The following is a 21,238-nucleotide window of genomic DNA, read 5'->3' on the forward strand; positions in this document are numbered from 1 at the left end:
TCTTCAAAATTGATTGATGTTGATACCCTTATTTTAATTGCTCAAAACTTGTAGCAAGTATCAATTATTTTGCAACTCGTAGACATTCTCCCTCGCAACAAATTTCGAGTTCAGTATTTTGTTGTAACGAAAACAGTACTTGAGTAATTCTAGCGCTTACTTCAAACTCTGGCAGTACGTGGGTTTGAAAATTCGCACTCTAGTTTCGAGTAGTTCCGCTATAAGTACACTGTTTTGCTGGGTTTGTATGTTCAAGCGAAGTCCTTTGTCTGTGGTTTGTATCAAGCGCAAGTGTTTGTTTGATCATGTGAGTCCTTTCTGGATTATCCTCACTCTCGCCAGCAGTCGGAGCGCGGCTTCGCTCTAACATTGAGCTGCTCAAGGAGTGTTGCCTTTTCGAGAGTTTCTCCACTTTGTACACCAAGTACTGGCCCATTTTCAGCGCGATTAGCAGTGCTCTGTTTGCTCGTTACCGAATTGTCCTGTAAGATACAGTATCTATTCGGGGGTTCAGCTTATTACTCGAAATTTGCTGGAGCTAGAATTTGTGAACGAGTGTCCAAAAGAGCTCAGAAACATGACGGACCAGTTGATGCGTTTATTCGGATCGACGCATACGCAGTTGACATAACAACCCGTCTGCGGATTCTGAAGAATACAAGTTAGTTTTCGATGTTGTTTTGGGCTTTTGAAGAGTTCCACGGTATGAGTAAGCACAAAAAGGTGGGCTAAAGAGAACTTTCACTTTGTTCCTCCTCGAACTTACATCAGAAACTTGAAAATAGAGCGTTCTCGAGTAAAGTACTTGATAGCGTAAGTTTTCATCTCTTTGATCGATTCAAAAATATACTTGAAATTCTTATTGAGGATTCCTCGAGCTTCAAGTTCGACTGTCTAAAACAGGTTAACGCTGCCTTATCCTAAATATTCCTCAGAAAAGAAAAAGCTAAAAATCTGTGCCTCCGAAATCTGATTTCTTGTGGTCTCCCTTGGGACGCGATTAAAGCTACTCAGTCGGTGTAGTTTTTCCGAGCGTCATGATTTGAAAATCATCAAATCAGCGGAAAAGCTGATGACACGTTCTACAACCAAAAACAAGCCTCACTATTAATTTCATATTTGGTAAAATCATGTTCTCTTGCGTTCCCAATACCAATAATTTGCTGCATTTAGAACTGACCTTATAAATAAAGTAGGGTGAGACTTCCGCTGGGCAGTCTGCTAAAGCCGGATCTTCCTCGCCACAAGCGGAACATCCCTTTTCCGAACATAATTTGCAGCAGAAATCTATCAGTTCCAAAGGCTGCCTAAAACCCCAATTTCAACGAAAAGAAGGAGCGTTCAAAAGGTACCTAGTTCGATTCTTTCGGCGGATGAGGATGGGATTCTCAAAGCAGGAACCTGAAACAAAAATATTTGAAGTTGGTCGCGCTCAAACTTGGAAACACGTCAGATGTCACTGCACGCCACTGAACTTTTAAAAATAGAAAAAAAGGAGAAACACACGTTTATACCTGAAAAACGCCTATCGATCCCTAAAATAAAGTCTAAGAAAAGGATTTAAAAATATCAAAAAAAACTCATGAAAAAAAAGATGTAGTGCGGCACTAGGTGCCTTATTAATTCAAGGGCATCACAATTATAAAGCCCAATTTAAACAGCCCATTTTACCGTGTTGACATCCTTAGTTCTTTGCTAGACTGCGGTTTCACTTTTTATCGGTTAAAATAAGGGCGTCACCATGCAAATTATCGCCGAAAATGCGTTTTTAAACTGGTGTTTTTCACCTCCATAATTCATACCCTCTCCAATGCGCTCTCTATTTTCTTCTCTTATCTCTTCATTCTGCGCTAGAATAATCCCGATCCCGGTCCACATCCAGATCTCGATTTTCATCCCCTCCACGCTATTCCCTTATCTTCGCTAATTCTCTCTCCACAACTAATCTTACATGTCCAATTTCTCGATAGACTCGTTTAATTTTTGATAATTTAGAACTGTAGCCAAACTGGCGCGAAATTAAAAATATATTTATTCAGCGAAAAAGACTGAACGCGAGGGAAAAAAAACAACTCGCAGGACGGGGAAAAAGCGAGATTAAAAAACTTTTTCTTCGCCGGGACGTAGAACCGATTAAGCCGCACAATGACAGACACAAATCACACTGGGCCAAGAACAGGCAAAAATCTGCTTCCAAATTCAAACCCGACAGATCCGATTTACCGAAATCCCTTTCATCAAAAGATGAATACCTGCAGCGCAGAATGGAATAGAATTTTCTTCTCGCTATTTTTATTCAGTTCATTTTCGTTGTAAATTTTACAGCAAAATAATATTGAATCTTATGAAACCATCATCCTTCATCGAAAGTTTCACAACATGTCGCCCATCGTCATCGACCCTGCTGATGAGGTCGTGTCGAATGCCCTTGTTCCGCCGAAGAGTTTCATCGAAGACAGCCATTACTTTTCCGTTCATTTCACGTATTGGCTGCGCGATGGCTTTGAAGGGAATTTCTCGATCTGAAATTCAATTAATCAATTTTTAATTTTTAATCTAAAAACCTTCGTGAGACAGCCAAAGTGAGATAGACCAGGTACCACTCTTGAAGATGGGAATCGTCTCAAGCACACTCCTGAACTCGAGTCTCCATCCAGACTCGGTGACATCCAAATTGTTGGGATATGAATCGAATGGGTATGCAAAGTCTAGTAAGTTGAGTTTGTCTGGTTCTGGAAGAGCGCGTCGGGCACATCTATAAAACTTTTTGGGTTTTATTTCTTAGAAAAGTCTGTATTTTTTGAAATAAATAAACGCCAGTCCCTTTAAATTGATTCGACGTTCGCCCAACGACAGCAGCTTCAGAACATTGCGGATTTCTTCATCTTTCATAGCATCTCTTATTCGCGGAGCAAGACAAGCGCGAGGTGAAAAAAGAGGTGAAGAAAGAGGACTATCGGTTTTGGAAGTGTCGATATCAAAATAATGCCCTGCTCCTCCAAGTGGTCCGAGATCATTCCTCATCTTCTCCAGTTCCTGTTTTCTTGAATCAGAGAACTGACTCATTTTTCAAAAAAAATAGAGGGTACATTCTTTTAGACCGAATGCATAAGGAGTTCACGATTATTTTTTTTCTAAAGATGAATTTCCATAAGAATTTTTCGGGCAAAAAAATATTTTGTGAGTTATCACCATAGTCTGAAAGCCCATATCGAAATTAGTAGATTGCCGAAATTCTAGCACTGGATGACGTCACGATGACGTCATCAGTGTCGATTGAAGGTCCCGAACCCTGAAACTTTAGGTACGCTTTTTGAGGCTGGTTTCGCCGGAAAATGATTTTTTTCTTTGCAGGAGGTTGTTCAGCATCGAAAACTACGCGGGAATCCTGAAGAATTCTTTCGTACCAACCGGTTACAAATCGAACCGCCAAAATAACCGGTTGGTTATGGCCGGTTAGAGGCCGGATTCCCGCGTAGTTTTCGATGCTGAACAACCTCCTGCAAAGAAAAAAATCATTTTCCGGCGAAACCAGCCTCAAAAAGCGTACCTAAAGTTTCAGGGTTCGGGACCTTCAATCGACACTGATGACGTCATCGTGACGTCATCCAGTGCTAGAATTTTGGCAATCTACTAATTTTGATATGAGGTTTCAGACTATGGTGATAACTCACAAAAAATTTTTTTGCCCGAAAAATTCTTATGGAAATTCATCTAAAGCTCATATTTATTATAATAGTAATAATAATTCAAATAAATATAACGACACTCTTAAAAAATTTTATTACCACATTGCATGTACCTTCATGAATTGAAAATGCAGCATTTTGCTTAGAAATGTACCCTCTATTTTTTTTCTCTTGAGCGGCAGACTTATTAAAAACAAAATGAGTGAAAGGATGAACAAAGGATGAACCTACACCGCTCGGGAGCCGCGTTTTCCCTTTTTTTATTGAAAAATGCTAACGGTAGCAAATATAATTGGAACTTCAAACCTTGGATATATTGGAGGGTTTGGAAACTTTAAAAAGATCTATTGTTAATGGCTTTTGGTATTTCTCCAGGACATATTCTTCAAAACCCACCTTCATCTTCCTAAAATCCCGCTGAACATATTTTTGATCGAAGAACCGAATTAGATGTAATTCATCGATAATCCGACGAGTTCAACAGCTCAAGATCTTGTCATCCGCTTATGCTTGTCTTGCTAGCCGCAAACTCGAAATTAAGAAACCTTATTTGTCCGGGACAAAGTGATCAACTCAGCACTTTTTCTTCTGTTAGAGATTAAATAAGTTTATTAAAAAATATTAAAAGAATATGTACATTTTGGGAACTAAAGAGAATCAGGGGTAACGTCGCGGTTATCGCGGAACCAGGCATGTTTCGAAAAGTCGGCTAAGGGCAGTCGCTCGGCGGGCGGGAAACGCATGATTTTCATTAAAAGATCTTTTAGACAGTCGCTGATTTCGCAATTTGGAGGGTACCGAATCTTCACGCGCTTGTACTTGTTCATAATTTTGTATTCTCTGAACAAAAGGATTAGATTTACGTGAAATCAAGGAAGAAAGCGTTAAATTTAAGCTTTCTGGGGATACCCTTAAGAAAACAAGCGAAAACACCGAATAAGTGAGCTTGAAATTTAAGTGAGCCCCCGAGATAAGCCTTAGAACATTGATGGAATACCTTTTATCAAATGGCAAACTTTTAGTAACAACACTGAATAAGATAACCCCGACGCTCCAAATGTCGCCCAGCTTGGCATCAATCTGTCTGGTGCTAGCCGCCACTTCTGGCGCTATATAACCATCGGAGCCGCAACGCGTCGCAGACAACTCGCCTCCCACTTTTCGTGCGAAGCCAAAGTCGCCCAGGATCAGCCGCCCGTGGTAACTGAGGAAGAGGTTTTCTGTCTTCAAATCGCGATGTGCTACGTCCAACGAATCGTGCAGATACATAACAGCTTGGCTCAGTTCTCGTATTACGCGTCGAGCAACGGATTCTGTTAACGCTCCTCTGAAAGAAAAATGGTTAACCTATCGCCGCATGTAGTGCCATTTTTGGTCAAATTAAGTCACTTTCTGTTGATTTACCTTTGTTGAATGTACTGAAGTAAATCGCATGCATATAAATCGGTTATTACATATACAAATCTGCCGCTTTCTATCACGTCGTGCACTTTGACAATATGTTTATGATTGACGAGTCTGAGGATCTCCAATTCACGCGCCAGGAAAGTAGACTCAAATCGCGGATCGTTGATTTTATCCAAATTCATTACTTAAATCGTTTTACTACTGTATGTATTGCTAATGAAGACTTACTTTTGACTGCTCGTTTGTGCTCCTGTCCATTGATAACTTGCTTTGCCGCGCTGACTTTTGCGAAACTGCCACCCCCGATCACCTTGCCCAAAGTGATTCCGACATTGGTCAGCTCGTTGTTGGCATCTTCACTCGGCCTCCTACTGGCCATAAGTTCTGTTCCTTACTGAACTGCCATCAATAAAGCCTTCAAATAAATTTTCACTTACCTTAGGAAGATGACCGACGCGCCGGAGGGCGAAACTGACTGAAATCTGGCCAAAAGCGTGAAAAGAAAAAACATGTTCTAGAGATGCATTTATTTTCAAAAGGAAAAAATTATACAATTTTTGAAATACGAGATTTTCGAGTTTTTGGCGTTTGAGGGGCCTTTGTTCGTAACGATGGACTAGCTTTATCAAGGTCCATTTTTTCTGAGAATGCTTTCGTTATCAAAGAGAGACCCTTATCAATTTTATTTCCAGCAGCGCAAACTGAATTGCTTACGAAATCGTTCAACTCCGTTTCCATCCTACTCTCCCTTTTCTGCAGCGTTTTCCTTTCCCGCTCATCTGAAAACAACCGTTTTTTCGTCAACCCATTTTATCATACTGAAATCGAGAATGTAGTACACCAAGCCGACCCAATCGTAAAATAGCCAAAGAATCGTGACAAACAAAATTGCGGCCGGAAGCGCGAGAAAAAGCGCTAAGCGGATGTTCTGCTCTTTTTCCGTTCTAAATAGGCTCAATTCTAAATTCTAGGGCATCGAGACCTGATGAGAAGATCTGAGGCGTCGTCTTTGTTGATTTTTATTTTGCCCCCGAGATCGTGCTCCGTCATCATTTGATAAATCTAGTACTGGTTTGAAAAGTCGAAAATCTTGGAAAGTTTGTCGCCAAGAAAATGGCTCCCTTTGCAGCAAGGGGTTAAAAAATTATGATCGTTTTTGAACCATTTATCATTTCTTTAATCATCTCATTCCGTAGTTGCTTTTCAAAGTCGCTAAGTTCTCTGTCCCCCGACATGGCGTGTGATTATGGTTTTGGAAATCCCAGCCTGTGGCCAGCTTAGTCCTTTCTCCGCCGTTCACCAATTCCATCACACTTTGCACTTTCACGCGCTTTACATTCACTTGCTTTTCTATAAGCTGATAATAAATTCGGGGCATCGGGATTTGTGTCAATCTTTGCGCAAGTACACATGTTGGATTTGACATGACGCAGGCCGAGATTTAGCTATTGAAACGTGGTTTGGAGGTTTTATCAGTAAATATTTCTTGATATCAGTCTCATGATCTATTATTTTTATCACTACTGTACTTTTCTATTTTATAAATTTTTATTTTTGAAATTTCAAACGATGCGAATTTCTTCTTTAATCGTTTTTGGCAAAGAATTCCTCTCGCTCTTCCTCGTCGGAACAATTATGGGTTGAAATTTAAGTTTGGCGCAGCACACAACTGGCCAAAATTAAGTCTAATGAGGAATAATAACCTGATCCCTTCTTATTTTTTCTCAGCGCGGCGTTACAACTTGTTTTTTCCTCAAATACTTTTACCCGTTTTTAAATTTACTTAACTTTAAAGTTACAAACTGTTTTCGCAGCGGGGGAAAGTCGCCAGCTGTTTCGGGATTGTCGAGCTTTTGCTTCTTTTTGAAGTCAAACAGGGAAGAAAACTGGAGAGAACAGCTGTCGTAAAGAGCGCTAGAGCTCGGCAGCTCTCCCACGTAGTAGCTTGAGTAGTAGTTCCTCAAGAGAGAAAAGAAGGAGGGCTTAGCTGCCCTTTGGAAAGACACAAAGAATCATAAACAGCAAGAGTCAAATCATTACTTTGGAAGAAACAAGAAAAACGAAAAAAGAGACAGACAGTGAGATGTAAGTTAGGGTTAGGGTAGGTAGAAACATATTTTGATTTTTAGACAACATTGGAACTTCGATACATTTCAAACAATCAACCAACAGTTGAACACTCACGAATCTGACTTTCATTTGTGGAAGAAAGTCACTATCTGACAAGAAATGCCTGGAAAGCGCGACAGTGTAAGCTGGACGTCAGAAACCTACTTGGCGGGCGGAAAAAGCGGCCACAATTCCAAACACGAGGAGATTTACATCGATTCAAGCAAGTATTACAGCACTTCAGCCGAGGCCGCAACGCAAACACCCCCACTTCGGAGTGCGACGAAGAGGAGATTGAAGCCGTGGTGCCGGGCGATTCTGTGGATCTCGGGATTAATTTTTCTGTGCGTGTTTTTTGTGGCGATTTATCAGATTGCTTCGGCTCCTACCAGGTAAAAATAAAAAAAAACCTCAATAAAAAAATTTTCATAATTTATTAAGATTGCCTAGAAAATACCGAAAAGTTAAAGCTATGCATATGTATATTTCATGATTTTCGAAATTCCCAAGATGGGTATAAAATTATTAAACCACTCAAAATGCTCCCCCTGACCTTTTTACAAATCCTCGTAATAACACTCTTATTCAGGAAAGCGCTGGCAGAGGAAACAGCAGCGAAAGAACAGCTAGTCAAAATTCTAGTGGAGATTCAAGAACATGACCGAGCAAGAGTCGCACAAGTGAATCAGTTATTTCAAGGAATTTCAAGTCCGCTGATACCGTATTTGCCCGCCCGCGGGTCAACTCCTGTTATAACTTCATAAACTGCTTTTTACTGTTTTCTTTTAACTGCTACTACAATTTGTTAATAAAAAATAAACGAAGCGTATTTTTACTCCCAAGGTGGTACTCCAAGCTTTGTTGAGCCCAGTGAAGGTGCTCTTTTCAAGGTCATTCCGGACCGTGACGAGAAACTGAAATCAACAAAGAGAATTTCCAACTCGATAATTTTTTTCTTCGTTCTTCCTCTCTGCATTTGAATAATTAATAACTTCATAAAATTAATGTATTTTATCACAAAATGCATATTTTTAAGGATTGGTTAGATAATCGCTTTTCGCATTATAATTTTTCACGTGAATACTTATAACAACGTAGAAACTCGCAACTACCACACAAATTGTCAGTAAAATAGCAAAAAGATGGTTAATCATTTTTCCATAAAATCTCCACGCAATTGTCCATTCATCTGGGTCCAAATCAGAGCTTTTTCGCATCTCAAGATTAATTGCCAGCCGTTCTTTGCTGTCCTCTACTTTTTGCTTCAATATCTTCAGAATAACTTCAGGGATGAGATATTTGTCACCGTGAATTTTTTCGTAAATTTTTGCTGAGAAAAGTGCAAACTTTGCTTTTCTCTGCGTGAAGCAGTACAATTGGTCGAATTGTTTTTCTTCTAACCATGCCGTTGCGAGTGGTCTCCGTTTGCCCAAGTCGCCGTTTGCCCAAGTCGCCGTCTGCCCAAGTCGCCGTTTGCCCAACTTGGGCAGACGGAGATCTTAGGCAAACGGCGATGTGATTTTTTTTTAATTGATTGATCATAAAATGATAGAAGTAAGACAACAATTTCATTATCATCACTGAGTCTGCTGATTGCGGTCTGATTTGCAGAGACTTTCAGCCTGAAAGTTTCAGGTGAAAACAAGGGTTGTCCTGTTACGTCTTTTGAACGGTTATTAACCGTGGATTCTTGACAAGACCACCAATCAATGGTTATATACGATTTTCGAATAAATTCTTGAGCACAAACACATAAATAAGAGACGAAATGAAAAATACAGTATCGTTGACTCTACGGAAGCTTTCCGAAATGACATCGTTTACATTGATAACGAGGAGCCTTCGTTATATATCATATATTATATATGGTCTAATTATGAGAGTCGCTAAATTCTCAATCAAAGTCCTAAATTAGGACTTCTAATTAGGACTCCTAATAAACAATTCCCGGAAGAGTTAATCAAGAAGAAAAAAGGCTCCGGTTTACTGAGACTGGATCGTAATTCGGTTGTCATAAGATTGTGCATGTGTTTGTAAATCAAGCCTGAGTACTCCTCTTCGCTGGGAGGAGGTTTTGGGAAGAGTTTCATCAGTTTTCCCCTTTTTCTCTTTTTCCTACTACTCACAATGACTGTTTTCTCTCAGTTTCAATCAGAAATAACTCCAAAAATAGAACGGACCGAAAATGAATCACGAGAAACAGTAATATGGGAAACCATCAATTCAACCAAGTTGGGGATTAGCGCTTGTGAGGACTCGGCGCATCCATCGTTTCCTCAATCTATGGGCCTCGGACGTAAAACTAGCGATTTAACTTTACCACTTAAAATCTATCCTATCCTGCTGGTTTTGATTTCATAATTCAAGATGAGAAATTTCCCGATTTTAGTAATTATAAACTGAAATCAAAGTCTCCTTTGCGCTCATAAAAATCTGAAACCTTGAATTAATTTCTTTAAATTGAATTATGATTATATTTTCAATTTGATCGCCGTTTGCACAAGATCGCCGTTTGCCCAAGTCTCCGTCTACCCAAGTTGGGCAAACGGCGATCTTGGGCAGACGGCGACTTGGGCAAACGGCGACTTGGGCAAACGGAGACCACTCTGCCGTTGCACCTTAAAAAAGTTATTCGAGGAGTTTTTTTTATTAAGGACTTACTCAAGATAATCATACTGGCCACACTGGCGATTAAACTGATAATAAAAAGGATCAGTAATTGAGGTGCATTTGCAACTTCTTTGAAGACCGGGATGTTAGAAGAAAGAACATCCAAGTAGACAACGATGGTCAGTAGCATGGTGACCTGGTAGCTTATCGTCTCTCCACTGCTTATGGGAATCCAGAGGCCAACACAGACGAGGATGTTTAGGCACACAATTGGTAGCAAAAGAGTTATTTCGTAAAATGCAATCTGCCGTTGGAGAAAAAATGAAGTTGATAGCTTTGAGAACTGCTGGTTTTTATTGCTAAAAACTTATTAAAAAAGATGATTTTTTTTCGTGACCACTTACTTTGAGCTCGTGGAGACAGAATATTTAAATGCTTTCAAATTCCACTCTGGGTTTTCGTCGAAAAAGGCATTCTTGGCCACATTCAGGTCAGTTTCGTTGTACGAAGTTTCATTTTTCGTCCGAGAGATTTTTGGTTTTTGAACTTCATTCCACGTTCCAATTCGGAAATTGAGAAAAGTTGTGTCTAAGTTTGGCGTTGCCAAATCAATAGCGCACTCTTGAAGATCGAAAGGATAGAGCTTTTGAACGATCTCACAGGAAGTCTTGAGGCGCATTTTGATCTTCGTGGAGACGTCCCCGTTGGTTGTTATCTTTGCGTCGTAGTAGAAAATTATACCTTCATTGAGGTACTCGTCCAGGTTTACGATTTCGAACGGTGGTGTCCAGATCTTTTCGTAAGGAACGAAAATAGAGTAGATTTCGTTGTGTTCAGAAGCATTCCAGGTGAGACGCTCGTCAGTCCAGGAGAGATAGATGATTATTGTTGAATCCATCGAGCTACATTGTAAACTTTATAAAATTGATTTCTGAGGAATTTTTTACCTTTCATGAATCATGACTTCATTAATGCTCTGAACTTCCATCGACGCCTCGATGTTCATCGGAGTAAATTTTGACGTATAAATCAAATTTTCGAGCATTTCAAAAAGCTCATCCTCCATTTCATAAGATTCGCCGTTCTCTTCAATACACTTGCCTCCACTTGTTTTGTACGAAGCCAGCTCTGCACTGTCAAAGAAATAAAATGACTTGATATACTGCTGACAAGCGCGGGATCTTGTAAAATCAGCCGGGATTTCGGCTGAGTCGTAGATGCAGTAAAAGAAATCAGCAGCATGGGAGTTCTTTTCGTCTTCATCAAGAGATTCGAAGTCGTATTGGTCATCTTGGTAGTAGAAGTCGTAGATATTCGTTATCCATCGTTCGCAGATCCCCGTAAAATCATCACTTTCCTCTAGAGGATCGTAAACCTCATTGATTGGCATCGTATCAGAGTCATAATTGTCCTCGTCCAAAAGGGTTCTTTTCAACCTTTCATTCGGCCACAAATCTCTCTGCCCAAATATCTCCGTGAAAAATAGAAAAAATAGAAAAATCATAATTTATTTTCAGAAAATAAGCTTCTGAGAAAAAAAAAATAAAGCAATAGTCTTAAAATAACAATAAAAATCTTTTTATGACTTGAAAAGAATCCTGAACTCACGCCAGAAAACAAATGCCGCTTGAAATGTAACAATGGTTTTTTGCAAATAATTACTTTTTGAAAGGAAGCTTTCTTTCCGGAGTCGGGTCTTTGGGTGCGAGGACAAGTCAAAATTATTATTCCTGAACAATGTCTCGTTGACATAAAAGATAAAAATCGGCATTTAAGTTAAAATACTCATTGAGCCACTGTGTAAATAATAGTTGCTATGAAATAGACATAGTCGTCGAAAATTTGAACTTCGAGTGGGATTCAGCATCTGTTTCTCTCACAATGGTCTCAAGAATGTGATCTGCATAAAAGCCAAACATGCGAGTCCTAGTAGCAGCATTTTCTCACATTTTTGCAGAAATCGTCGATCCGACTGGGTTATTTACTGACTCCAGAGGACTAACAAGGTTTTGTTGGATATAAAGATTTACTTTTTTATTAGTTTGTAGAGATACGTATGCTATCAAAAAGGAACTTCCAGCTGAAGATTTCAACTTTGTCGTGCTCGGAGACTGGGGAGGACTTCCTCCACCAGCATACACCAGTGAGCTTCAACTGAACGGTGCCAAGGCCCTCATGGAATATGCAAAGATTAATCCCGTAAGTAAAAGTCATCTCTTTTACGACTAAACGTTGATATAGCCAGAATATGTTCTCTCGATCGGCGATCATTTTTACTACAACGGAGTCGAGACAGTTCGAGATCGAGCTTGGGAAAGGACATTTGAGAATGTCTACGACTCTCAAGAGATGATGGTCCCTTGGTATCCGACAATGGGTAATCATGATTGGTTAAAATTGCCGGAGGGAACTGAAGGTGGACAGAAAGGCAATGGATGGGCCCAGGTGAGAGTGAATGTTTTTTCAGGTAGGAATTCTTAGATTGAATACTCTGCTCATGGAACTGGTCGATGGACGCACCCAGATCTTTTCTTCACGACTGAATACACAACCAGCGCTGGAATCAAAGTCAAAACCATTCTGGTCGACACTCCAACTCTCACTGGCGAGTACCGCGATGGAGCCCCCCGACCCATTCACTCTGATGAAAACTGCGACGATCCGTACAACCTTGACTGTGAGCTCCGAGCTCTTCATCCTCTCGACGAAGAAATTGCAGAGTGGGCTTGGGAGTGGGTTGAGCAAGAACTCGCGAATTCAGGGGACGCGGATTACTTATTCGTAACCGGGCATTACATGATTCTTGATACTGGCGGCATCTATGATTGGGAGCTTTTCAGAAGACTTGAGCCACTCATGGAACAGTACAAAGGTAAATCGCTGGAAACCAACTTTTTTATCTGTTTCTAGTGAGCGCATTCTTCCAGGGCCACAAACACACACAAGAACACGCCGTTCGATCACCAAAACTCGTCCCAGCAGGAGCCGAAGAAACCCCCGGCACCGTTCATTTCTTCACCACTGGAGCTGGTTCTCTTTATGACACCGAGTCCACCATTTTCCAACAGCTGACAGGAGGCTTTCCGGGAAGAAGCGGCTGCCATCCCAGATTTGAAGAGAACGGAAATGACAACTCTAGAACTGTCTGTCATTACTACTGGGCGACGACTAAGAATGATGGAGAAGCTGATAGCGGCTTTACTTCAGTGAATATTTCCGCTGATCGAGCGCAAGTCCGATTCGTCACTTCCGAGAAAATCAATGAAGACGACAAGTTTTCCATCGGATACGAATTCGATATTCCTCCTAGAAATGTTCAATAAAAAACAAACATTGACATAGAAATTGATAACGCAATCCAATAACAGATTCCTCGAGAATGTCTTGCGACAAAAACTTTCTCTGGTAAAATTTACAAACATTGTCCTCCCAGTGCTCTCTTCACCTTCTCATAAATGCAGCTGCCAATTCTATGCGCTATTTCAAATCTAGTAGAAAAGAAATTCAATTTTCAACAATTTCTACAAAAAAATATTTTAAAAATGAAAGTTTTTTTATTCAATATTGCTTCTTTTGCCTCTGCTCTTTCAACTGGACAAATGAGACCTTGTGATATGGCTGTTGAAGAATGTTCTTTGGTGAGTGAAAATGATGTCAGTTATCGACGATTACTTATCGTTAAGCTTTTTTCTTTGAGTTTACAAAGTGCTTCTCAGTCTAACTCTGAGCCTCATTAATCGGTTTTTTAGAACTTTGACTGCGTCGACTTTCCCTACTGCTCTGAAGACGGCTTCTACTTCACTGGACCAGTTTGTAGCATCGAGGGAAGCTGTTCCTGCATCGACCGACTCACTGGAGCCAAATCTGTTTCATCCGAAGGAGTAGAGCTCACTACTCAAGTCTATCTCCCTGCAGACTTTTTCGGCAGCTGGATGACAGACGCACAATTTAGCTGCGACTTGTTCTCTTCTGACGCTTCAGAGAGCGCTTCTTTAGCTGAAACTGTTCCTGAATACGTTCTATCGCAAATTGCTCTCTAACTCTCTATCATCAACCCTGCTTCATTTTAAATACAGAAAATAACATGTGCTTGCTTTAAAAAATATACGTTTATTATTGTTGAGTAAAGGAAGAGTTTATGCAGAAGATTTAGCTTCGCGGATTGCCTTGATGTGCGCCAGTTTGGCCTCGATGAGTTCAATGTTTGGGAAGGAGTCGGGCACCAGGTTGGTTCGACGGTTTCGGAAGTGGAGGTTTTTGTTGATTCGCGAGATGGGTTCCAGTCGGGAGCTGTAGCTCTTTGGGATCGCTTCTGCTTTTTCCTTGTTCTCCTGAGATGTGAAATTAAAGAGGAAGATATCGTAAACTTACCAAGGAATGAGGCTGGAAAGAAGCGTGAACAGTCGACTTTTTAACAGCTCTAGTTTCAGCCCGTTCGTTAGCATGTCTAGCAGCCGTCTTGTTCATAAAGTCCGTTCTTGGCTTTTCTGAATAAAATTAGTGTCCAAATGAACGGTAAAGAGGCAGCAGGCTTGAAAATTGATCGAAAACGAACAGCAAAGAAACTGAGTTGAAAATTACAACCTTGTTTAATTGTTGATTGCTCTGGATAATAATGAAGACTGTGTCTATTCCACTTGCGCAACTCACGCGACAAGATGCCACCTTTGCACTCGCGCTCGTACGTAGACATGTGGCGAATCTCTGCTGTCTGAAGAAAAGGATTGAAAAATATGGACAGAAGCCATTTTACCTCATATCGGTTTCCGTGATGCTTGAAAAGAAAGTGCGGCTTGGTATAAATTTCTCGGGACACGTGAGCGGGAGTTGAGTATTCTAAAATTGTAATTCATTACATTTCTCATTGACAGAAAAAATGCATGAAAAAATTTGGTTGGCTTACCGTAGCCTACGCATTTATGTTTCTTATAATCGACGTGACTCGATGGAGTGACATCTCTTGTGCTCAGGTCGACATTTTGATCGCAGTACCAGTTCTTCTGGCAAATTTTCTTTCTGTCCTCGAACCAGTTACCAATCTTGACTCCATCCGAGTACATTTTTTCTTTTCCATCAGAGGCCAAATCGACCAGCGTGTCCTTGTCAAAGCAGATCCCATGCGTGGGAACACTTTTGTAGGACTTTTTTCGAGGCTGAGGATTATTGTACACTAGAAATTTCAATAGAAACCAAGCTAGCTGAGAAAAGTACCTCTTGTAGTTTCGATGAAACTTTTGTTCGCTGGGCAAATTGAGGTAAGGGTGGCCTCCGTCATTTTCTCGCGCTAGATCTTCTTGTTCTTCTTCAGCAGCGATTGCCCCCACAGCGGATCCTTTCAAACTGACGACTTTTGAAAAAACATCCCCATCTCGGCAGATGTTCTAGAGATGCAAAACGCCTTTTTCAGATTAGAGGATTGATCAATTTGAGAATTGTGAAATTTATGCGTTCGACCTTAGGGTAGGTAGCGGAAGTAGCCAGAGCAAAGAGGTGATAACGACCGACAAGCGTCCCGCACGACTTGGACAGTGGTCAAATTAGCCTAATTCATTTATTTATAACCACTCCTGAAACTGCAACTGCTGAAATTGAGAGACTTATGCTTTTGGTAAGACTTGTCTTCTTGAGAAAGTTAAACTTCTTTTTGAGAAACTTGTTGTACTCCTCCTTGATTTCAAAGCCCTTGGAATCACACTCTTCGGTCCCGACTACAGTTCAAGTGATGCCTCTGCCTACATTTCATCCTATTCTAGCTCCGGTAAGTCTTCGAATTTCATATTTCTTTTATTTTCGAAGACAACTTCGACCCAAGAGAATGCAAAAATACGAGGACAGGGGTCGACTACAGAGGAACTCTTTCATTAACACAATCTGGCAAGCCGTGCAAGGTATGTACCATCCTTCCAGCAAGTTCCCATATATTTCTGATTCTAGGATTGGAGGGACTTCCCCCGATGGATAGAAAAGTACCCCGAAAGCGACCTAAACGGGCCATATTGCAGAAACCCGGATGATGATCTAGGCGGACCTTGGTGCTTTACAATTGGAGGAAGCTGGGATAGCTGTAAAATTATTGACTGCGTTAAATATTTTTCTTCGAATAAAAAGTGATGCTAAAATTTCATGTCGGTGAAACTTGGATTCAAAGACAATCTTTAAAAATTTATATAATTTAAATGTTTATTTCAGTTTTGATTTAAATCAGAGCTTTCAGATTTAATTGGTGGTGCATGTTCCAGTGCTACGTTTAATTCTCGCCAGCAGTGTTGTAAATCCAACTGAAAAAAAATTATTACTTCGTTTTCATCACGTAACAAGCTTACTTTTAACCAACAGGGCAGTCCATCCACCTTTTGAATCTGAACTGTACTCGTTCCCCAGCACAGTCCAAAGGAGATAAAAATTGTACAGTGCTCTCTCAGTTCCCAAAGATCGCTGAGCGACTCTCGCTCGGCAATTGCTTGAGAAAATTCTTCGTAGTAAAATAATTCGACTTCATGAGCAGGGGGAATTCGGACGGGAGTTGTATCCATTTGGGGAGATTTGACGTAGACGGAAATTGGGGAGACGTTTCTCAGGAGGACGGAAGCTTAAGTATAAATTATTAATCAAATTCATAAGAAGGGAAAATAATTATTAATTGATATCAATTGAAGTTAAACTAAAAGTAATATCTTGCTCCTTACCTTCAGAATTTTCAAGTACTATTCCATGACCAATACTTTCCAAAACCCTATCCGTGTCCGGACAGCCTCTTAGCCCAAGTGTTCTTATTCCTAGAGGCATTCTAGTAGTCGTGCAACGCGGGCCAGTATTTCCGTCAATTTTGAACGATCGACTTCTGGCTTCAACAAGGCTTCATTTTAATTAATCTCGTCGACTCTTTCTTAAATTGGAGCCTTCCCTATGAAATCCTCGCCGCGTTTGAGTTTCCTCTGGTAAAAAGCAACTCTTGCCCAATCTACATGATGTCTGATGATGTTCTCTGAGGGCTGTTTTCGCCGTTTCATGGTTCTTTTTTCTTTGTCGTGAGTTTTGTCGATTTCTGTCGAATGAACAATTTTGGCGGGTGTATGTCTCGAGTCTCTGTCGGTGTCTGGTAGACAAACTGCTCTTTTTATCGATGTCTGGTAAAGCCCGTTTCTAAAGTTTGTCCCGTCAGTGACAGTCTTACTTGCTTGGATAAAGAATAATTTTAAAAAATGATGATTAAATTTTCCGATAATTTATTTTTATTGAACTCTCGAACTGACAATGACAGGAAAAGATGCATCTGAAACACATCCGGTTGGCAAAAAATAGTACTAAACATGTAACATGTAGCGCGGCTCTAGCAGAGTTTGAGAAGATCTTCGACCATCTTCGAAACTCCATCGTGGATTTCATGGAACGCACCTTTAAAGAACAATTTACCCTTTAGATTCTACTGGAGATAAACTACCTTCATACATAAAGGCGGGAGTGGTGACAATTTTGTTCTCCTCGTCAACGCAAGTTTCCGCGACGGTTTTTTCGACATGCTTGCATCCCAATTTTTCGATCGCTCCCGCGACTTCAGCATATGGCCACTTGCCGCCCTGAGAATCTAAAATTCAAAAGGAAAGAACGATTCTAGCACTTTAGGCTTTTCTTACCAGCGGAACCGACAGTAACGGTGCAGCCAGGAATCAGTTTCGCAGCCAAATGAGGGGCAATGCAGCAAAAAGCAAGTGGCTTCTTTGCTGCGTGGAATTGAGTGATCGTCTGGGCTACAGTTGGATCGACCGTACAATCAGGACCTGGGAAAGTTCTTGACTATCTTTTTTTCTGAATTTTACCTTTGAGAGCCCAGTCAGAGAGATTCTTCGCCGCGCCGAAACCACCTGGAACGAGGAGAGCATCGAAATCTTCGACTTTGAGTTGAGCAAGATCAGTGACTTTTCCACGGGCGATTCTAGCGCTTTCTTGGAGAACGTTTCGATTCTCTTCGTGTGGTGCTCCTGCACAGTGGTTAATCGCGTGCAGTTGTGGCTTGTCTGGAGCAAAGCAGGATATCTAAAGGGATAGAAAGCAGAAGATAAAGGTTGTAGTACCTGGGCATTGTGGCGAGAAAGAGCGACAAGAGCAGCTGAAGCCTCGTGAATTTCGCTTCCATCATAGACTCCGCTTCCGGCGAGGAGAACTGCGACGCGGTGGGAGCTCGCCATTCTTCGAACAGTCAGGCTTAACATTTCTTATCCGTTAGATACGTCGTTCGTTTCATTTTCATTTTGAAAAAGTGAAAGAATTTGAATGTACAAAGTCAAAAATCTGCTGCCGTCGAGCTTCGTCCACGGGCAATTCAAAAGTTGGCAGTTCGATTCCAGTGAAAGGATCGCTCGGGGGACGCGACCACAGGCGACTTTCCTTCTTCCACTTTTCCAATGTGCTTCTATCGACCCAATATCCAGATGGGAGAAGAACAGGGTGAACCATTTGTAAACAGGTGACAGAATCGATCGCCCAGGGAGGAAGCTTGCGCTCGGAAATTGGAATTCGATGGGGAAATTTGAGACTTTGAGAAGTTGAAGCTTCTTCTTCAGCATCGCTTTCTTTGGGTGGACCTTTCTTTTCTTCGTTATCGTAACTTCCAAAAAAGGCTCGGATTTTGGGCTTTTCACTAATAGAATCTTCAACAGGACATTTTTGCTCGCTTTTCCAGTCCACTTGCCGACCCAAAGTTCTCATAGAAATTGAATTTGCTGAGAATCGATCGCCAAAGATTTGAAGCACTTCCAGTCCGAGGACTCCTCCAGCGAGCATTTTCACGAATCGAAATCTTTTCTCGTTATTATTTTCAATTTTCTTTCGTTTGCAAACCTTAGTTTTACGAATTTGAAGGAAAAACGCGTTGGAAGGATTTGAGATGTCCACCTTGGTTTGAAGACCTTTTCGTTACTTTTGTGCAACGAGTAATTTTGGCCACTTCCGCGAAAAGTCAAAGTCGACAAGTTTTTGAACACTTTTCCCTCGGATGAAATGTCCAGTTTTAGAATACAATTCGACGCCTGAAGAATTTTAATTGGAGTTGTTTTTGGTTGAAAAGTGTTGAGAAAATGGGGGTTGTACCTTTATGTTTATACCTTTGAAGATCATCGGCAGTGGCGCTTTGATGGTGAATGTAGCTGGAGATCGAATGTAGTGCTCGAAGTAGACTGGGCCGGAGGAAAACGAATCCTGGAATTTGGCAAGAGCATCATCTTTGCCAGGGTTTTCAAAGGTAATGTCAAGCTGCGAGTTTAATAGTTTCATACAAAATACATTTCTAAACACATTTTACACGATAAGTAAAATTAATATTAATCTCATTTTTAGGGATTTTTTCAGATTACAGAGGCAGATGACTTAAATTATCGTTGAACTTCAAGTTCCAATTTATCTCTTCATTTCGTTTATAATTTTCAAGTCTTGCCCAATCAGCGCGGCGAAAATTCAGAACGAACCAAGATCCCTCTGTCTTTCTTGAATTCTAAACATGGATCTGGCATCGTTTCCAAGGTCTGAAGTTCAAGCTGAATTGCTTGAAACAGCTCAAGTCTTGAACTTCAAGTACTCAACTCGTGTTCATCATGGAACTGAACTCGACCAACTTGGGTCAAAAACTTCAGGGCGTGGAAGTTTGCTTTCAAAAAGATTCGAAGCATTCGCAAATACTGTTCATTCATCATATACCGTAAATATTCGTACCCCCAGTCGTGAATTTATACACATAAACGACCGAAGTTTCCATAATTGTAATATTTTCAAAAATCGACAACGTAGTAAGTAGGGCCCAAGTTTTGAAGTCTTTGCACAAATCTTCGAGACCTGCTTTGGTTCAAATTTGGTTACTCGAGGTTACTTCTTAGATAATGAAATATTTTTGATTGTCGGATTCTCTTTCACGGAAAAGGCTACACCCTTAGAAATCACCATCAGTTATGGTCACTAACCTCTCAGAAGACAAGAATCAGCTCCTCCAAAGATTCAAGTTGAATATGAACAATTATTAATTGTCAATTAATAAAATATCAGTTCCGAAATAGAAAGACATCAGCTTGTCTGTCCCACGAGGCAGCCAGACAGGTATCGCAGTCTAAGTGGCCTGGCAGACGTAATTAATCAAAAAGTTCCCACCAATTCCTAGCTATTCTTTCCAGCAAATACAGCCCGGGCGTTTTAAGTAGCGGAAATCTGTAAAACGCTTCCGGTATTGAGATGTTGTTTAAATTTTGTACATGGACGACCTTGAACTCTTGACTTGAGTTCAGACGCGAGAGTGCAGACTCGGTTTTTAGACTCCATCGACATTGGATGGCGTAACAGTTTGCTCTTCCGGAAAGCGTCTGTCACTACGAGTGCTCCCCCCCCCTATTTAAAGAACGGCTACAGGCAGGTCACAATCAGTCAAAGCGAAAGCTCTTTGTTATATTTTACATCTTATTATAATATTTTATTCTATTTATTATTTTCACTATGTATTATCAAGAGAATATATTTACGAGGAATTTATTATTCAAGGTATTTATAAAAGTTCTATTTCATGGTGGTCTCAACTTTCTGAGGTGGCCCTCATCTTACTGAAGAGCCTCAGTTGAAAAACGGACTTGAGAAACTGGTCAAGTAGAAGGTAAAAGGGCAGTATAAAAGTCGGGTATTGCAGAAGATATCAAAAAAGAGAATCGTCGAAAATCAGCATTTGTACTCTTCTATGATTTCATAAATAGATATGTGTCAGTTTACAAAGAATTTTAGAAGTAATTGAGAAGGCTAAGGTTTCGTGCCCAGAGGCCACTATCGGTCTTCTTAGAACGCCTATTTAAAATGGGCTATTTGCGAAAACGGATCTGCCGGTCTTAGATGCTACTAATACTAAGGATCGTGTTGCAGCTTGTCCGACGGTGAGGGATGAAATGCGCAGCATTATCGATCCAGTAGCGCCTAACGCCTATCTCCAAGCGAGTAAAAACTTCAAGACAGATTAGTCTAGACAAGACGCTTTTTTTCAGACGATTCCTCAAGGAAGAATCAGTCTTATTAACAGTGGCAGTCTTACACGAGAGAGAACGGCAACGCATTTTCTTTCATAAGCAGCAGAGAACAAAATCCAACTTTTACCCTAACCTTAGGTAAAATTGTGAGAACGTTTTTTTTTTTGAAGGATGCAATTAGCCTGGGTCCCAGACCCAGGATTCATTTCAAAAGTGACGCCTGGGTCTCAGACCCAGGATACCCCCTCAGAAGTGACGCCTGGGTCCAATACCCAGGATTAATTTAAAAATGGGCATTTTCGGCAGACTTCGTCGATTGATTCTCTGAAAACTCTCAGATCTATTTGCCCCTTACCACGGGGCTTCGCCCCTTAGGTCCTAAAATGCCGGGGTCTAGTCTAGGGTTACTTACGGTTACCTTCAGTAACCCTAACT

The 21,238-nt window shown here is 40.8% G+C and overlaps 8 protein-coding genes and 2 long non-coding RNA genes across 13 annotated transcripts; 4 read left to right on the forward strand and 6 right to left on the reverse strand.

The window, feature by feature from the left end:
* Window positions 1-558: 558 nt before the first annotated feature.
* Window positions 559-1,448, reverse strand: LOC145704946 (uncharacterized). The gene is made up of 3 exons (XR_014134527.1): window positions 1,353-1,448; window positions 1,181-1,307; window positions 559-648 (listed from the first exon to the last, which is right to left on the reverse strand). It is a non-coding gene; the product is annotated as an uncharacterized LOC145704946 (long non-coding RNA).
* A 2,871-nt stretch (window positions 1,449-4,319) lies between these two features.
* LOC145705426 (testis-specific serine/threonine-protein kinase 6-like) lies at window positions 4,320-5,491 on the reverse strand. Its single transcript, XM_081782902.1, has 4 exons — window positions 5,325-5,491; window positions 5,094-5,280; window positions 4,687-5,016; window positions 4,320-4,529 (listed from the first exon to the last, which is right to left on the reverse strand). The coding sequence occupies exons 1-4, from the start codon at window positions 5,473-5,475 to the stop codon at window positions 4,337-4,339; spliced, it is 861 nt and encodes a 286-aa protein (XP_081639028.1). The 5' UTR covers window positions 5,476-5,491; the 3' UTR covers window positions 4,320-4,336.
* A 1,520-nt stretch (window positions 5,492-7,011) lies between these two features.
* LOC145704171 (uncharacterized) lies at window positions 7,012-8,013 on the forward strand. Its single transcript, XM_081781612.1, has 3 exons — window positions 7,012-7,181; window positions 7,226-7,597; window positions 7,795-8,013. Exons 2-3 carry the CDS (start codon window positions 7,326-7,328, stop codon window positions 7,967-7,969), a joined length of 447 nt encoding a protein of 148 aa, XP_081637738.1. The 5' UTR covers window positions 7,012-7,181; window positions 7,226-7,325; the 3' UTR covers window positions 7,970-8,013.
* A 2,202-nt stretch (window positions 8,014-10,215) lies between these two features.
* On the reverse strand, window positions 10,216-11,205 carry LOC145701708 (ligand-gated ion channel 4-like). Its single transcript, XM_081778925.1, has 2 exons — window positions 10,763-11,205; window positions 10,216-10,717 (listed from the first exon to the last, which is right to left on the reverse strand). The coding sequence occupies exons 1-2, from the start codon at window positions 11,203-11,205 to the stop codon at window positions 10,216-10,218; spliced, it is 945 nt and encodes a 314-aa protein (XP_081635051.1).
* A 527-nt stretch (window positions 11,206-11,732) lies between these two features.
* LOC145703592 (tartrate-resistant acid phosphatase type 5-like) lies at window positions 11,733-13,141 on the forward strand. The gene is made up of 5 exons (XM_081780972.1): window positions 11,733-11,821; window positions 11,864-12,014; window positions 12,057-12,260; window positions 12,297-12,687; window positions 12,726-13,141. The coding sequence occupies exons 1-5, from the start codon at window positions 11,733-11,735 to the stop codon at window positions 13,136-13,138; spliced, it is 1,248 nt and encodes a 415-aa protein (XP_081637098.1). The 3' UTR covers window positions 13,139-13,141.
* Window positions 13,142-13,312: 171 nt separating this feature from the next.
* On the forward strand, window positions 13,313-13,910 carry LOC145705432 (uncharacterized). Its single transcript, XM_081782909.1, has 2 exons — window positions 13,313-13,453; window positions 13,565-13,910. The coding sequence occupies exons 1-2, from the start codon at window positions 13,358-13,360 to the stop codon at window positions 13,853-13,855; spliced, it is 387 nt and encodes a 128-aa protein (XP_081639035.1). The 5' UTR covers window positions 13,313-13,357; the 3' UTR covers window positions 13,856-13,910.
* Window positions 13,911-13,930: 20 nt separating this feature from the next.
* Window positions 13,931-15,151, reverse strand: LOC145705427 (uncharacterized). 2 transcript variants are annotated; one of them, XM_081782903.1, is made up of 6 exons: window positions 15,027-15,151; window positions 14,719-14,985; window positions 14,569-14,651; window positions 14,400-14,526; window positions 14,187-14,302; window positions 13,931-14,146 (listed from the first exon to the last, which is right to left on the reverse strand). In XM_081782903.1, exons 1-6 carry the CDS (start codon window positions 15,088-15,090, stop codon window positions 13,952-13,954), a joined length of 852 nt encoding a protein of 283 aa, XP_081639029.1. In that variant the 5' UTR covers window positions 15,091-15,151; the 3' UTR covers window positions 13,931-13,951. The 2 variants fall into 2 exon arrangements, with proteins under 2 accessions (XP_081639029.1, XP_081639030.1); XM_081782904.1 differs by having other exon boundaries at window positions 13,933-14,146; window positions 14,466-14,526.
* A 312-nt stretch (window positions 15,152-15,463) lies between these two features.
* LOC145704948 (uncharacterized) lies at window positions 15,464-15,916 on the forward strand. The gene is made up of 3 exons (XR_014134528.1): window positions 15,464-15,573; window positions 15,612-15,703; window positions 15,750-15,916. It is a non-coding gene; the product is annotated as an uncharacterized LOC145704948 (long non-coding RNA).
* An 84-nt stretch (window positions 15,917-16,000) lies between these two features.
* Window positions 16,001-17,005, reverse strand: LOC145701710 (uncharacterized). The gene is made up of 3 exons (XM_081778926.1): window positions 16,502-17,005; window positions 16,139-16,404; window positions 16,001-16,093 (listed from the first exon to the last, which is right to left on the reverse strand). Exons 1-3 carry the CDS (start codon window positions 16,599-16,601, stop codon window positions 16,001-16,003), a joined length of 459 nt encoding a protein of 152 aa, XP_081635052.1. The 5' UTR covers window positions 16,602-17,005.
* A 16-nt stretch (window positions 17,006-17,021) lies between these two features.
* Window positions 17,022-19,094, reverse strand: LOC145705424 (glutamine amidotransferase-like class 1 domain-containing protein 3, mitochondrial). 3 transcript variants are annotated; one of them, XM_081782900.1, is made up of 7 exons: window positions 18,917-19,094; window positions 18,654-18,841; window positions 17,888-18,612; window positions 17,633-17,849; window positions 17,450-17,593; window positions 17,257-17,400; window positions 17,022-17,210 (listed from the first exon to the last, which is right to left on the reverse strand). In XM_081782900.1, the coding sequence occupies exons 3-7, from the start codon at window positions 18,023-18,025 to the stop codon at window positions 17,146-17,148; spliced, it is 708 nt and encodes a 235-aa protein (XP_081639026.1). In that variant the 5' UTR covers window positions 18,026-18,612; window positions 18,654-18,841; window positions 18,917-19,094; the 3' UTR covers window positions 17,022-17,145. The 3 variants fall into 3 exon arrangements, with proteins under 3 accessions (XP_081639026.1, XP_081639024.1, XP_081639023.1); XM_081782898.1 differs by having other exon boundaries at window positions 18,903-19,094; XM_081782897.1 differs by lacking the exons at window positions 17,022-17,210; window positions 17,257-17,400; window positions 17,450-17,593; window positions 17,633-17,849 and having other exon boundaries at window positions 18,045-18,612; window positions 18,903-19,094.
* Between the last annotated feature and the right edge of the window lie 2,144 nt (window positions 19,095-21,238).

Source organism: Oikopleura dioica, chromosome PAR, assembly GCF_907165135.1.
Source record: "Oikopleura dioica chromosome PAR, OKI2018_I68_1.0, whole genome shotgun sequence".
NCBI classification, from domain to species: Eukaryota; Metazoa; Chordata; class Appendicularia; order Copelata; family Oikopleuridae; genus Oikopleura; species Oikopleura dioica.